The sequence below is a fragment of the Carlito syrichta genome, unplaced genomic scaffold (assembly GCF_000164805.1).
Source record: "Carlito syrichta isolate Samal-C Ts95f unplaced genomic scaffold, Tarsius_syrichta-2.0.1 Scaffold101911, whole genome shotgun sequence".
Taxonomy (NCBI): domain Eukaryota; kingdom Metazoa; phylum Chordata; class Mammalia; order Primates; family Tarsiidae; genus Carlito; species Carlito syrichta.
This window is the reverse complement of record NW_007046007.1, coordinates 59,576-76,308: the sequence shown is the minus strand read 5'-3', so window position 1 is coordinate 76,308 and position 16,733 is coordinate 59,576. Positions and strand designations below refer to the sequence as shown.

The 16,733-nt window shown below is 38.1% G+C and overlaps 1 protein-coding gene across 1 annotated transcript in view; it reads left to right on the top strand.

Moving 5' to 3' along the window:
- Window positions 1-562: 562 nt before the first annotated feature.
- Window positions 563-16,733, top strand: part of LOC103266952 (leucine-rich repeat-containing protein 7-like) — a gene marked incomplete at its 5' end in the record, with an annotated part of 62,688 nt that continues 46,517 nt past the window's right edge. The window contains 5 exon segments of the mRNA XM_021715585.1: window positions 563-836; window positions 5,527-5,727; window positions 13,364-13,475; window positions 13,692-13,872; window positions 15,742-16,733. The exon segment at window positions 15,742-16,733 is cut by the window's right edge and continues 5 nt beyond it. Coding sequence (XP_021571260.1) covers window positions 563-836; window positions 5,527-5,727; window positions 13,364-13,475; window positions 13,692-13,872; window positions 15,742-16,733 — 1,760 coding nt within the window.

The window sequence follows — 16,733 nt, the reverse complement described above, 5'->3', positions numbered from 1 at the left end:
AGAGTAGGTTCATTATACTTTAGAGTATTTTTTCTGTTTATTTACATTTGGTTTATTTATATATTAGTGAAACAATGTGTGTTTCCAAAGTCTCAAACTACTTGGTTTTGACTAATTTGAATATTTCCAATGCTATTAGCTATTGGACAAATTAGAGCACAAACAAACTTCTAAATAAATCATCATGAAAGTATGATGAATGGACTACATTGCAATTTTACCCTGAATTAATCACATTTTTCTGGTTCATTACATGTACATTAAACTTAGCACCACTTTACCTTTCATTTATATGGAGTTTGAAAAGGAACCATTGTGAACTTTCAAACGGACTAGAGTATAATGCCCTACTTGTAGTGTGTACAGTGTATATGATTGCTGCATTGTGTGAAGAAATTACAACCCTATCGCTTCATATAATATTAGTACTGCTTTATTACACAGATTTAAAACTAATTTTATGATGGTTGTTTTAAATGCATTACCCAGAGTGAAAGAAAAATCTTGAGAGTAGAAAAATGGTCAAGTGAAAGTATTGCTACAGCGCTCCTCTTTCTCCCAGAAAATGGAGATTCCTTCTCCCACAGGAGCTCTCCTGCCCAGCCCCCTGGGAAAGGGGCCAGCGTGGGATTACACTCCAACCTGCCAGACTGTCTGGCGATTGCTGCACACCGTGGGCCAGGTGTGATCAGCAGATCCAAGATATGCCCGTCCCCCAGAATGACCCCCAGCTGGCATGGGGTTGCATAAGCGGCCTCCAGCCGGAGAGGAGTATGTGTACGCCATTGCCAGTGGCAGCACAGTCCACCACTCTTCCCTCTCTAAGTGGCAGACAGGTAGGCCTAGGCGTTGGGGGTAGGAGAACCCCCGTGTAGAGTCAACCTTGGAACATGGTGTATGGGTATGTTCTGCATGACTTGGGGTGGGAAATGCTGATCACTTAGAAACCTGCCAACTGCCAGTGTCTGGTCCCAATTTAATTTTCTGTTTATTGACATTGGCAATGGGATGGGAGGACTGAGTCTGGGAGGGAGCAGCGATGCAAGGTGTCTTTTGGTGGGATGTCTGGCATGGTTTTTTATTTGGGTGCTTCATTTTTATTTGTGTGTTTTTTTTCTTTAATTTAAAGTGTGGAATACCAATATTAGAGCAGAATGTTAATGACACTATTAATACAGTCCAAATTGTCCTCTCCACACATACACACATTTTTTTATCATGTCAATTCTGGGAGGGGTTAAATAGTTAACATTTGATTCCTAAAGTAGCACGAGAATTGAGATTTACTGATCATGCACTTTAAGCACAAAGATGGACACCTGTTGAAAAGCATCGATTTCATTTAATTTGAAGACACAGATAACATGAATTCCTGTAAGAGAAGACTGGCTTGGGAGTTGTGGCAAATGAGGCATCCTTATCTCAGTGGGTGGGGTGCTTTAAGAAGCCAGCAGGGGAAGAGCATGTCTTAAGGGAACACAAAAGAACCCTGCACTTTGTGTGACTTTGCTCTCCACATGTAATGGACTAATGTTTATTTGGTGTCTTATATTCTTTCTACAATATAAGGCAAGCTTAGAATGCATTTTTCTAGCTAAAATTGCTATAGATTTTCTTCACAAAATATTCAATTAATTCCTAGAATAAGGTAATACTTAATCAGTGATTAAATTATTAACTATTGTTTCTCTTACTGGAATTTGTGATCAAATTAAAATTCAGTCATGATATGAAATATATTCCAAGTTCTGTATGAATTCAAGATATCATTTCTAAGTGCCCTGGCTATTAACATTAAGTAATTTTTTCTTCATTGCTAAATTTTGGGGTCTCCAACATCTTGCAGCTGCTATTTGCACTTACTGTGCTTGATTTAAATGAGATACACAGAATGTTGTGAAACATTTGTTTTTCAAAATTAAAACAAAATAATATTTTCTTAAAAATTTTGCATTTTAATAAAATGTATATGTGAAATGAGCAAATACTCTATAGTGAGTGATAAACACAACAGTTTTACAGGAATACAATTGACAGATTTCCCACCTAGTGTATAATAAATGAATTTATATTTTTTTATCCCATACTAGAATAAGGGAATAGTGATAGCCCATATACTCAGCAATGTAAAGAAACTGCTTTAGTATTTGGGTATTACAGAACTGGGTTAGTTAGTGATCATGTTTATACATTTCTGAAGCTCTGCATCCAGGAGTTGAAACATAGGAAAGCAAAACCGTCTGTAAAAACAGCATAAAATATGCTGCTCAGAGCTTGTGGATATAGTAGAATTATAAGATACTATAGTTTCATTTGAAAAGAAATTATAAAATAACCTGTTTCTTAGATTGTCTAAATAACTGAAATTATTTTATTTAACTCACAAAATTCACATCTTAGACATCTAGCATCTCTCCCACGATATTATTTAACGATGTGCTGTCCTGTGCTAGGAACATCTCTGGTCTAAATAGCCCTGTGTGACACACCTTGGAGTCAGAAGACCTGGGCATCACGCTGCCAACTGCCTGACTTTAGGCAAGTTAGGCTGTCTGAGCCCCAGCTTTCTTACTACAAAGTAGGAACAGCTGCTACAATGGGCTATGACATTTAAATGAGATTCAGTTACAAATTAATTATTAATTCTGTAGTTACTTAATGTTCACTTATCATCTAGTATATAAATGATCATTTTTAAACATATAGGATTAATGATAAATATGATTGTTTATCATATAAGTAATTATAATAAATTAAATGTTCCTAGAAAACCTTTAGCGTGATGCTTGGTACATGGTAGGTGCTGACTGAATGATAACTGCTGCTGCATACAATCTGAAAAAAAGATCCAGACAGATACAGACATTATGGCTATACTTACACAGAGGAGAGTCTAGATTACCACAGAAATCTAGACTTTAAAAACACATAAATAAAATCTGACATTAGAGATGGCGTCCAATTTCTGCATATACCTGCACATTTTCAAAGGACCTTCACAGTCTTCTCATTTTAGCTCTAAATTAACCCACGTATGTGAGAGATATCTTATCATTCCGATTTTACATGAGTAGAAACAACAGAAGGATTAGTGGCTGATAGCTAGTTGGGAGTGAGCCTGTGCCTTCAGTTCAAGTCTTCTAACTCCAAGTCCAGATCGTTCTGCAAGTAGGCCAGTAAGTGGCATGTAAGGAGTTTCCCTTGTAGCTGCAACAGATTCAAGCTTTATGAGGCATGTAGTTTCCACAGTTTCAGGAGAGTCTTCTTTTAGGAAAATAGTGTGAAATGACCACATAAGTTCAGTCATAAGCTTAAGCCTTATTAGTCACATGGTAAATGTGTTTCTAGATGAAAATATTGTTACAGAAATAAAACGTTCAGACATATTCTAGTGATATGACCAAAATATCACATTTACTTACTTACAAAACAACCAGAACATATCGATACCATGGTCATTAGTAAATAGTTATCTAATTATGTCAAGTGGGACATGGCATCTACCAAAAATAGATTCCATTATTCAGTGAAGTGTTTGATTCAGTTAAGGAAAACACTTCACATTTCTTTTGCCTTTCATTTGGTTTATAAATGTAATTTTAGTGTTGAGGATTTTTTAAGTTGCATAGAATTTTAATGGAATTACCTACTTTAGCTAATTTTTTTATTTGTTTGCCACTGGTTATTAAAAATAAAAAAGATGTTCTTAATTAGCATGATAGTCATACCATTCTACAGTTTACATGTTTAAAACGTATTTTTTTTACAAAAGTGCTTTGATGTCAAGTACTTTTAATCAAGTTCAACAATATAATTTATGATTAACATTTCAAATACCAATTTAAACAGCAGATCCAAGAATGCATGCATCCCAATGGACTTTGACTAGCACAGATAAAATTATTTTTATGTTTATTTAAGAATGCATTGTAAATTAAGTGCCCTGGGATGTATTTATATTACAACAACTTATACTTTTTTTTTCTGTCAAGTCTAACTTTGTCTTGGGTTATATTTTTATAGCTTTATTTCTATATATTATCAATTTTATCCTTATTCATTTGGCAACTTAAAGAGACTGAACTGCATTTAAATAACACATTAACAAAATTACCTGTTTTTTGTGAGCTTTCCAAATAATTATTGGAAAAATAATTTTGTATTTTTAGTATTGAAAGGGATGTTAGAACCCGGCTAGTGAAGTCCAGTTCCAGTGTTTGATAAAGGAAGTGAGCCGCAAGGAAGACAAAACACTAGAAGAATCACACAGTTGGTGGATGTGCTGCTAAAACTGCAGATGAGCAAAAGCGTTTGAATGCGCATTCATCCTCCTCAGATCTATGCCACCATCATAGTTTCTGACATCCCATGAACTGCATGGGTGGGGGGGTATGTACGTGCCTCCCTCCTTCTCCTTTCTTCCTGTTGCTATTTTCAGCTCCTCTTCCCCCTTCTCTCCTTCTGCCCTCCTCTCACACACACATGCTCTTTGCACGGACGTGGACTCACCAGAATCATGTAAACCATTCCATTTTGCAAAGTTGGTTCTACTCAGATGCAAAAAGTCATGACTGTTGGAACAGGCCAGGCCAAGTAACTCTACCCTTTATTTTTTCTCTCACTCCCTTTTAATCAGCATGCACAACTTATATTTATTCTATTTTAAATATATTATGATAAGTACCTTGATGGTGGGATATTCTATATGGAATATCACATATTTTCTCACTATATATTTAATGCTAAGAGCAGTCATTAATATGTGTTCTCAAAAGTCAGATTGATACTCCCAAAATGAATTCAAAAATGGAAATAAATAGTTGGACAAATAAAAGCTAAAATGTGTACATTTACCTAAAATGTCTTACAAAATTGTTTCAATTTTCATTTTATTGTAAGATGTTACCCAAGAAACATGTTACTTTCTTGGTGTAAAAACTAAATCTAAAAGTCACTCTGAAGCAATTTATTAAGGTATTAACAAGAATTATCTATCCTACCTTTTGATGTAACATGCTAATACATATTTGGGCAGCCAACATTGTAAACTTAATATTTAAAAAAATACAACTCTATTTAGAAATCTTTTGAGGTCTCCTCCCATCATCTCTTGGTACCCCAAAGATATTCTTAACATCAGAATTATTACTTACAAATACAAGATAGGGAAGGAAACAGTCTCTAAAATACAAAAACAACCGGTAGTAACTTGATTAAATTTTTCGGAGATTACTAGTCACCTAAGTGTTTGACCTACTACTGTTTCAGCCATCTACAAGATAGGCCTAAAGACAGAGTATAATTCAAAGCTTCTTTGTAATCCAGAAGGGTGGGAAGGGGTAAGGAGAAATCCCACGAGGCTGAAAGTAAGAACACTGTGTGTTCTGCTCTCTTACAGAATTTCTCAGCCAGCTCAACACTCACTGTATTGCATTTGGTTATACAATTGTACATACAATGGCTTAGCTTTGTGGTCATGCTTGCTAAAGTTACTTTTATGTCAAATTTCTTTTTATAAACTTCTAGGTTGAAATAAACCTAAAACGATACCCAACTCCTTACCCAGAGGATTTAAAGAATATGGTAAAGTCTGTTCAAAATCTGGTGGGTAAGCCAAGCCATGGAGTGCGTGTTGAGAATTCAAACCCAGCTGCTAACACGGAGCAAACTGTGAAAGAAAAATACGAACACAAGTGGCCGGTAGCCCCAAAGGAGATTACAGTGGAGGTATTTGAAGGTTATTGGTAACTGCTAGTGCGGTTTGGATTTTTTGGACTATTAAATGTGTTTTTAGCCTAGTAATTCTCCTTTGATAAGTGTATTTTCTTCTCTAAAATATAAGTGATCTCTTTACTCTTTCAAATTACAAGGGTTGCATTTAATAAATCATAGGCAAATGCTACCCTCATGGCTGAATGTCATTAACGCAGCTCCAAAAGTTCCAATACACACAGAAGGAATAGCCAGTCACCCAGCTAGGTCTGGCCAGGGAGTGAGTTATATCCTATTAGCGATAGTATTTGGCTACCCCAGACGTTTATTTTACCAAAGATTTTTTTATTCTGCAAATCTCAGTAAAATTTCTAATCAGATTTAGAGCACAATCTTTAAGTGCTCTTGTATTTGGGTCTCAACCTTTACAGGATTACTATTATTAACAACAAGAGAGATAACTTTTAAATTTGGTTTTATGGAATCTAGTCATGTGAAGCCTAATTCCCATATTTTAGGATGAGTTAGAAATGTATCCTTATTGATCTGTGTGATCTGAAAAGAATTCAACTACTATTTCATCAACTCTTCAGTTAATTTGGTTATCATCTCTTGTATCTTCATTAGAAACATAACTGGTATGAGCACATCTGGAAGTTCACATAATTACTTCTAAAAAATTTAGATTGACAAAACTCTTTTACAAATCTGCATTTCAAAGCATCAATTTGTTGCCTTTATTAAACACCAACTGTATGTGTAACACTGTGCTAAACACTGTGAGAGAAAGAAAAGAAATACAAAATGTATCTATAATTTCCAAAGAATTTAAAACCTAGCCAGAAACACTTCCACTCATGAAGCAATTAGAGAACATATATAAAATATAATCACATGGTTGGTTGTGTGACACAGAACATAATACCCTAAATTGTTATAGTTGGACTGCAGATTAACGACTAGATGATTTTTTTAAAGCAAGAAAGGGAGGGGGACATCTCAGACAGAGGGAAGATCTTGAGCAAAAATAAGCACAGTGTGCATATCTGCCAGACGAGGCCCCAACCTGCTCTAGAGAGGGGCATACGGTGGATTTCTAAGGAAAAAAAATTCTCAACTATTTTTTCATCACTTTTTACTTATGAAATCAGTATCACTGTACATTCTGTTTTCCAAACATTGCACATATGCTATAGCAAAGCAACAGACTCTCATATCTCTAAGATATTGCAGTAATATAAAAAAGAAAAAGGCCAACACTTAGCAGGTACATGCAAATTACATACATTGTAAATTTCTTTATACTTAAATCTCCTGGCCGGGCTCAGTGGCTCAGCCTGTAATCCCGTGCCTTGGGAGGCCGAGGTGAGTGGATTGCCTGAGCCCGCGGGTTCAAGACCCGCCTGGGCAACTTGGTGAGACCTCATCTCTACAATAAATCAAAAAATCAGCCGGGCATGGTAGCGCGCGCCTGTAATTCCGGCTATTCGGAAGGCTGGGGGGGAAGGATCGCTGGAGCTCAGCAGGTTGAGGCTGCGGTGGCTGGGAGCAGCCACTGCACTCCAGTCTGGATGACAGAGTAAGACTCCTACTCAAAAAAAAAAAAAAAAATCTCCTGTAATCACAGTTTAACATCAAAGTAACTATAATCATGGAAAGGTATAAACTGGATAATTTCTTAATGCAAGAATGGGATAGATGAGGCCGGGAAAAGATGGCTTTGTTCATAAATTTAAGAATAATCCTGGAGTAGAGAAAGTAAATCTTAAAACTGTCCCACAAGCACTTCAAGCTTAACATATCCCAAAATTAAATTTAATGTTTCTTCCCCAAATTTGCTTTAGCTCCCATATGCTTGATCTTGAGCTCAGGTGGCACCATTATCTATCGGTTCTCTCAAGCTATAAATTTGAGAGGCATCCTGATTTCTCTTTCCTTCTTTCTCTACACTCTCTGCCCCTTCCAAATAATTAACAAAGCTTGTACATTTTCACCTACATGTGTCTCCTCTGACTCCTCAGGCTCTCAACTCTGCCCTGTATTGCTGGAAACACTGTTTCTTGACTTCTCTTGTCCCCAGCCTCTTCATTGCCTTGCCAATGATCTTTCTAAAACACAAGCCTAATCCTAGCTTTGCCCTTCTTAAAAACACTACAGTGCCTTCTTATAAAATCTAAGCTTCTCAGTTAGCTGCAGTAGCCACATGAGAAAAGGCTAAGATTCAAGCTCAACCTTCAGCCTTATATTTATATGTGTGAGTTGCCCCACCCCTTTTTTAGCTTTCTTCTTAATCTGGTCTTTACCTCTTGATTAGAAATTTTTCTGGTGATCACAATACTTTATCTAAAATTGAGATTCTAGATCTTCTTTCCTAACTTTTAACCATCCTAGAGCAAGGAGAAGCTGTTGCTTTCTGTATCATCCTCCTGTCTCAAATTAGTTGCAGTCAAAGTAAGGGGTCACACTTTTTTCAGTGTCTAAATATAATAAACACAGATAACCCCAAGATTCTAGCTGATTCGTGTATACTAAGCATTTATTATATATTTTACACGTGTATGCCATTTTTGACTCATTATGATTTAGTTCACACTGCCAAGAATGTGGAAGAGGGCATTACACACTGCATGACATATTCATATTTAAATATATTCCATATTTAATCACATGGTCCATGATCCATGTGATTAAATATGTAAAACCAAGGGGAAAAAAAACAACAAAGAATAGAGATAGGCAGGACCAGAAGTGGAAAAGCAGAACGAAAAAAACAAGGTAAATAAGTTGAAAGTGCAGCTGAGGAAGGGGGAAAAGAAAGGTTAATCAACATTTACTGTTCCCTTTCTAGTTGTCAGCTATATGCCAAGAGTTTTGCCATACATTTTGCTAGATAAGAAATAAGTCCAGGAGACCCATCAGAACAAGGCCAGGGAGATGTTCCTTTGTAGTGCCTTGCAAAGATGGCATTGCCTCTTCCCGTGGGTAACATTTCCTCATCATTCACGTTTCAGCTTAAAAGTCACCTCTACAAGAAGGCCTTCCCTGATCACCATGATCAGCTAAACATCACATCACCCTGTTTATTAGCATTAAATATAATGAAAAAAATTCTTGATTGCTTTGCTTATTGACTTCAGACTGTAAGTTTCATGAGGGAAGGGACTATTTCTATCTTGTCCATCTCTGTATTCCCAGGGTCTAGGACAGGACCTAATTTGGAGTAGGAGCACAATACATATTTGTTGAATAATTGGTATAATCTAGTATTATAATTCTGGTAACATGTCTGTCTCTCTGTTTAACTAGAAGTTCATTGAAGACAAAGACAATTTCTGAGTTTTTGTTGACTAAACAATTAATTGACTGTTGGCTGCCTTGCCTATCCATACTTTATCACCTGTACGTTGGATAAACCCTTGGTATAAATGCTCTCAATGTCTCAGTAATTTTGTTGCAGTGACCCTAGATCAAAAGAAAGACCTAACAGTCTCATTTAAGTAGCTAGACCCAAACAACTTAGTATTTATGCCCTAACTTAGTGACCATTTGAAAACTCAATGTACATCAATTGAAAGAGAAGATAATACTTTTTCTCAAACTAGGTAAAGTGGGGATCAAAGTGAAGCCCAAACTTTACCTGTGTGATGACCATTTGTATACCTAACCCCAAATTGTACCCCACATCTTTAAGATAAAAATAAAAGATAATCCTTTTATCATTCTTAAGTAACCAGAATATTGCTGGGATACGTGCCCATGTCGGACAACACCCACATTATCAAACCTAGGAATCATGGTGGATACCACCACTCTAATTTCTGTTTCACGTTGATTTCCAAATGCCCCTTGCTTTTTTAACCTGGCAGCCACCAAAAACCCAGCTTCATCAAAAGGAATATGCAGTCTAATGTTGAGACTGAGCACTACCTCAAGCAAGCATTTTGTACAATGTCTCCGACTGATGTCAAGCATTGCTTTGTTTCCCTTGAGCATTTAATAGAACCCATGGCATAGGTGCCTCAGAGCACGGTTTGGGAAACAAGGAGTAGGGATTATAAGTCTATCCCAGAATCTGAATCTTGGTTCTACTTGTTACCAGTTTTGTGCTCTTGACAAATAAGGTTCCTAAATCCTTTCTGAGCCTTGATTTCCTGATTTAAATAATAAGAATAACAACAACAACAACACCCTTTCAGAGTTTGTGTGAAGATGAAATCAGATGATAACAGGTATTTATATACAGCTCCAAGCACCGTTTGAGGCACAGGGGAAGGCTACAGTCAATGATAACTTCCTCCCCTTCCTCAAAAGAGTGATGTGTCAATTTCTGCCCCATCCTCCTTTAATCCTTCTGGGAGTCACTTCTTGGACACTGTTCGCCATGTCTGCCACCAAGTTCAAAAATGTTCTGCTCTTTTCCTGCTTTTAGAAAGTTCAGCCCAATTTTTCTCTAAAGAGGAGCCACCTCTCTCTCCCAGTAACAGACAATTGGCAGTTACCCTTAAAATAGTCTTTAAATTGCCTTTATTAATGCTAGAATTGGACTCTCAAAAGCTCAAAAATAAGCATTTTTTTTTTCATTTGACTTCTGCCTTAGGCTCCTTTTCCCTATGGCAGTAGCAGCTGAGATTAAGTTTGAACAGTGGAAGGGCAATGGGGTTACTAAAAGAAAATTTACCTTTCCTTCCCCCGACTTCTATCTCCTTACCAGAAGGAGTCCCAAAAACTTTGCCCACTTTTCCAACAGAAACTCATCCAGCGCCTATAAAGTAATTTATAGAAACCAGGTCAATGATAACTTTGCCTTGTTGGACAGTTACCTTTGTCTTCTCTGTAAAGCCCATGAGCATTCCTTAGAACAGACAATATGATATATACAGTATCACATAGAAGACCTCTGAGTAGTGCAGATCCAGTTCAAATCCTGGCTCTACCACTTATTAAGTTGGTTACTTGGAATTATGTCTTTACCTCCCTGAGCTTCATTTCCTTATCTGTAAAAACAAAAATGATCATAATAATTAACTTAAAAAGGTAAAAAAAAAATAAGGTTGTCTTTTAAATAATTAACAAGGGCAATAGAGATAAGTGTTTAGCATAGAAGGACAGTAGTAAATGTTATCAATGCTCCATAACTGGTAGCTATTATCATCATTGACCTCATCACCATCATCCCTTTGCACATTAAGATAAGAGAATCTACGTGGATCAGTGCAGATTCATCATTCTTGCTTCAGAAATGTCACACTCCTAGGTGGAAGGCCACAGAACTCTAGAGAACAATGTAAGTTTATAATTACGTGGTAATTATACTCTCTTCCTGGTCAGGATTCATTCACTATAAGGTTCTTTTTTGATTCACTTGGAAATTCTTGAACACGGTCAGAAACTTGAATCTGAGTTAGACCATGGCTACTATGCAGAGTTCTGGTCACAATTTTGGGATACAAGTTGAAAAGTTGATCAATAAAAATGAGATGACTTGGGTGCTGACTGTGTAAGGTATGAGGAAAAAAAATGAAACCTTTATTTAGGTTAACATTCTGTATTTGTACAAGTATTTGGTTTGCTTTGTTGTGTTTCTGTTTTGTTTTGTTTTTGAGCAAAACACAATTCTTATCTTCAATTGTGTCATAAGAATATTTCCTTTTCAGAATATTGTTTCAGCAAACAAGTTTACCTTTAGATTCATAAAATGTTAGTACTAGACAGGAATTAGCACTGATTCCTTTTATCTGTTACCTTCATTTTAATGATGACTTGAATAAGGTCCAAAAAAGTGCACTGGCTTGCCTGAGACAATCTAATTAATACATGATGAAAATAGAAATGGAATGGAAATATGACACCTTGTAACTGAAATTATTTTGGCAAGCCCTCATGTTTTATGCCTTTCATGGTACTGTTTCTCAAACTCACATATTCTTGTAAATTTCTACAAGACTATTTAAGGGCTTTTATTCTCTATTCTGTCACTTCAAAACTTTATCATATGTTTCTTATGCCAAATCTTTGAAAAATAGCTTTGAGAATCTATGAAAACGCTAACTTTCCTCCTCTGCTACAGAGTTTTTTCATCAATCCCACTGTTTCCTATTCCTCTTCAAGTCTGAGGCTTCATTTAAGTCCCTGGTGTGATCACAGCTGAGCTCACCAGGAGGCAGCAGAATACGAGAAAAGAGTGCTGTAATGGACCCAAGAGAATTCTGCTCCAAGGCCGCTTATCTATGTGGACTTACACTTGAGCTGAGGCTTGAGCTGAGGCTCGGAACCCATCTCTCGAAAATGAAAGGGCCGGACTAGATGATCTTTCAGTGTTCTTCTATTGAAATAGTCTTTTTAAAAAATTAACAAGTATCAAGTGTACTTAATTAATTAACAAGTATAATTAACAAGTATCAAGGCAAATATTTTTGTATAAACCTTACCCAAAACATTCCAAAACATAGAACTTAAACCAAAAGTTAAAGAAATAGGTGTTTTTGTCTGCAGTACCCTAGACCTAAACCTGTTGCTAAGGGAGTTCTGGGCAATTTATAGTAGGAGTTTCTGTCTGTTCATTGCACCAACCAGTTACTTTTATTTTAAGACAGGACGTTTAAAATGTGTGATATTGTTGTCCTCAAGTATATTCTTTTCTGATTTAACAAAATATTTCTAAATGTGTCACATTAAGAAGATACTAATGAATTAAAAAACTGAAAAATATTGAAAAATTATTTTTTGAATTAAAATTAAGCTGAAGGAAAAAAGAAAGACAGCTGCTATGCATAAATTTACATCACTACTTATGGGCATAGACAAGGAATATTTATGTCTAGACAAAAGCGAGAATTTAATATTTTGTGTTTCCTAATGTTCCCCCACTACCTGGTAAACTAAGAATAATAATTTGAATTATAGAAGTTTAAAATTCATGGTTTTTTAATGTTTTTCAGCATGAAGTAATAGTCATGCACCAGTGTTGTTCAGCACACTCCAGGGGTGGATGTAGATTGCACACTTAGCAGGGTAGACTGGACATGAGAAAGCTTGGCATTTTAGGGAGAAGGCACAATAGAACTAGAGAAGTTGTAGAGATGATCACTTTGGATACGACAGAAAGAAAGAGGGAAAGTGGTGGAAGGAGCAGGATTTATGGTACCTGACCATACATTAATGTGGCTAGGATCCAAAAATACACCCCCCCCCACACACACACACACATGATCAGTGATACACTTTCCTTTTAAGGTTCTTGGAGGATTCATCCCTTAGAACTCTTCGTGTGTATGTCTTGCATATGAATCATACGACTTATATATGGCTTATCACGAGTTATATATTTCATCTCTCCAACCAGATTACAAACTCCCAGAGGGCACGAGGCCACATTTTGTCTTTCTTTGGAAACTCCACAGTTCCTCGCACAGTGTCAACCATATTAGCAACATGCAAAAAAATTGTCTGATGAATAAATGGGCTCACTTAAATTAAAATAAATATTTAGTGCTTTAGTCAGAGATAATGCGGGTTCATTTCTCCCAGTACCCACCATGAATTAAATTCTAGAGCCACATCTTTGAATCAGAGCCAAATAAAGATACAGCCATCTTGGTTAACCATTGTTTAAATGTTTACTTTCCTTGTCCTGTATTATTATATCTCTCAGGATTCTTTTGTTCATCCAGCTAATGAAATGAGGATTGGGGAACTTCACCCTTCATTAGCTGAGACCCCTCTGTACCCACCTAAACTTGTTCTGCTAGGGAAGGACAAAAAAGGTAACATTGTGAACCTGATGTGGAAAATATGCTGCGAATGCATGTGCATGCATGAGGAATCACTAGTTGTAAATTGCGATTCACCGTAGTCTATGAAATATTTTACAAATATGCATTTCTAACATTAACCAGTATGGAATCTGTTTTTCATACTTGCTTTTCTTTGTAATTGTCTGTGCCCATGGTGTTATGACATTTTTCCCCTTTAAATTTCAGAATCAACTGATGAGTCTGAAGTTGACAAAACTCACTGTCTGAATAACAGTGTTTCCTCAGGCACTTACTCAGACTACTCGCCTTCCCAGGCTTCTTCCGGATCCTCTAATACCCGGGTTAAAATGGGGTCCTTGCAGCCAACAGCTAAAGATGCAGTCCATAATGCTTTGTGGGGTAACAGGTGTGTTTAGAATCCCTTTTTTAGCTCAGCAACTTTTTTGAAACTGGCATCTTCTTAATTTTGGAACTATATTTGGCATATGAGTGACAGAGAAGATGGAAGGGGAGGTAGGCAAATGCAGTTCACCTGGGACTTCCAAGAGCTGATGAATCCATCTACAGGTTGAGGCCACTGATGAAGGGAGACAGGATGCTAGGAGATTAGCAGGATGAGAACATGGTCGGAACAGAAAATTGTAAAAATCAAACATTGTGTTTACCCAACACTTATTGAGGAGGGATGTGGACATTTGACCACCCAACATGGTGTTACGAGTTAAAATAAGATTCCAGCAAAGTAGTCATGTGCCTGGTACCAAGTACGTGTTCAGTGCAACCATCATTATCATTTTATCACCACCTGGGAAAGCTACGACTTATTAAAAGTACTTAACCTTTCCAAATGCCTCCTACTTGTATTACTCCATTTCACAGATGAAAAAACAAGAGCCACAAAGCACAACACAGTGACTCAATAAGATGGTATCCGCCTGGTTCTTATTCTATTTTGTAGCACGTTGCTATGTTTTGTACTACAAATAGCAAAAGAAATTTGTCATACAATATAGGTAGTCAATAAATTTTATTCATATTTTTATAATAATATCACCAGTTTGGGGCAATGTCCTTTTTTAGTAATTCATGAATAATTTTTTCTATTCCTTAATGTCCAAACTCCTTTAATTTATAAGTTCATTATTTTTCTATTGCTGAAATTAATTTAAATCTTTTGGAAAAGTACTGAGGTTTTGTTTTTGTTTTTGTTTTTCTGAGTCCAGTTCTTATTCTGTTGCCCAGGCTGGAGTGCAGTGGCATGATCACAGGTCATCACAGCCTCAAACTCCTGGGCTCAAGCAATGCTCCTGCCTCAGCTTCCCGAATAGCTAGGACTATAGGCACGTGCCACCATGCCCAGTTAATTTTGTGTGTGTGTGTGTGTGTGGAGATGAGGTCTCACTAAATTGCCCAGGCTGGTCTCGAACTTGTGCACTCAAGCAATCCTCCTGTCTCAGCATCCCAAAGTTCTGGGATTACAGGCATGAACCACTGCACCTGGACTGAAAGATATATTTTCTAAATGCACTGTTTTTCCATTAGCAAAAGTACATAAAAGCCTTTTCCTCTTAATAAAATGTATATAATTCAATATTACTAGTGGGAAAATGGTTTAGAATGAATTTAGAAAAATAAGCATCCGCTAGAAATACTACAGTCCTGGTATAAACCTAAGTCATAATATAATTTACATTCTGGAAAAAAAATACCTGAATATGCTTTCTATGCAATGGCATTTAGTGTTTTCAAGACCTAACCTTCAAATCAATGTTATTTGAAGACACTTTTGATTCATTAGATATACCAAGCATTTTTAAGAAAGGTGCCCTCAATCAGTACTTTGGAAATGTACTAAGTCAGAATCTCCAGGAATGGGTGCCAGGAGTCAGTCATATGTATTTCATTAATTCCTTCCTTCAACATAGATGTGTTTAACACCTACTGGGTGCCAGGCTTGTAGAGAAAACGCTCTCTGCCCTTGTGAGTTTACATTCTAGCAGAGGACACAAGGCAATATACAATACACACAACAGATAAGTAAATTACATCATATATTAGAAGGCGATAATTACCAGAAAGAAAGAAAAATTAGAGTAGGATAAAGGGGTGGATTTTTTTTTTTTTGGAACATGAAATAATGCTGTCTTAATCAGAAGCCAGGTGGGGACGAACGATCAATTACACAAAGGATGGTGGCCTTCCTGGCTGCTTGCTCTCCTCCTGGCAAAGACCCAGCTCCCTCATTTCCGTATTTCTCTTCCCGTTGTGTCCACAGGATTGCGCAGTCTTTCCCACAGCCTCTTGATGCAAAGCCATTACTCAGCCAGCGGGAGGCTGTTCCCCAAGGGAATCTGCCGCAGCGTCCTGACCGGCTGCCGATGGGTGACGCTTTCCCTGACAACTGGCCTGACGGCTCACATTACGACAACACGGGGTTTGTGGCAGAGGAGGCCACAGCCGAGAACGCCAGCAGTAACCCCCTCTTAAGCTCGAAGTCTAGAAGCACGTCTTCGCATGGACGCAGGCCTTTGATCAGGCAGGACAGGATTGTCGGTGTTCCCTTAGAACTGGAGCAGTCGACACACAGACACACCCCAGAAACAGAAGTGCCTCCTTCCAATCCTTGGCAGAACTGGACCAGAACCCCTAGCCCTTTTGAAGACAGGACCGCCTTTCCTTCCAAGTTGGAGACAACCCCCACCACCAGCCCCTTGCCCGAAAGGAAAGAACACATCAAAGAGCCCGCTGAGATGCCGGGTCCTTTCTCTCCAGGGGTGCCGTGGGAGTATCACGATGCCAACCCCAGCAGGAGTCTCGGTAACGTCTTTTCCCAAATCCACTGCCGCCCAGATCCTGCCAAAGGTGTCATCGCCATCAGCAAAAGCACAGAGAGGCTCTCCCCACTCATGAAGGACATCAAGTCCAGCAAATTCAAGAAGTCACAGAGCATTGACGAGATCGACATCGGCACCTACAAGGTGTACAACATCCCGCTGGAGAACTACGCGCCCGGGAGCGATCACCTGGGAAGCCACGAGCGGCCGGACAGGATGCTGGGCCCGGAGCACGGCGTGTCCAGCATGTCGCGGAGCCAGTCGGTCCCCATGCTGGACGACGAGATGCTGGCCTACGCGAGCGGCAAGGGGCCGCAGCCGCAGAGGGCGTCCCTGACCAAGAAGGTCTACCAGTTCGACCAGAGCTTCAACCCCCAGGGCTCGGTGGAGGTGCCGGCCGAGAAGCGCCTGCCGCCGCCCTTCCCGCCCGGCG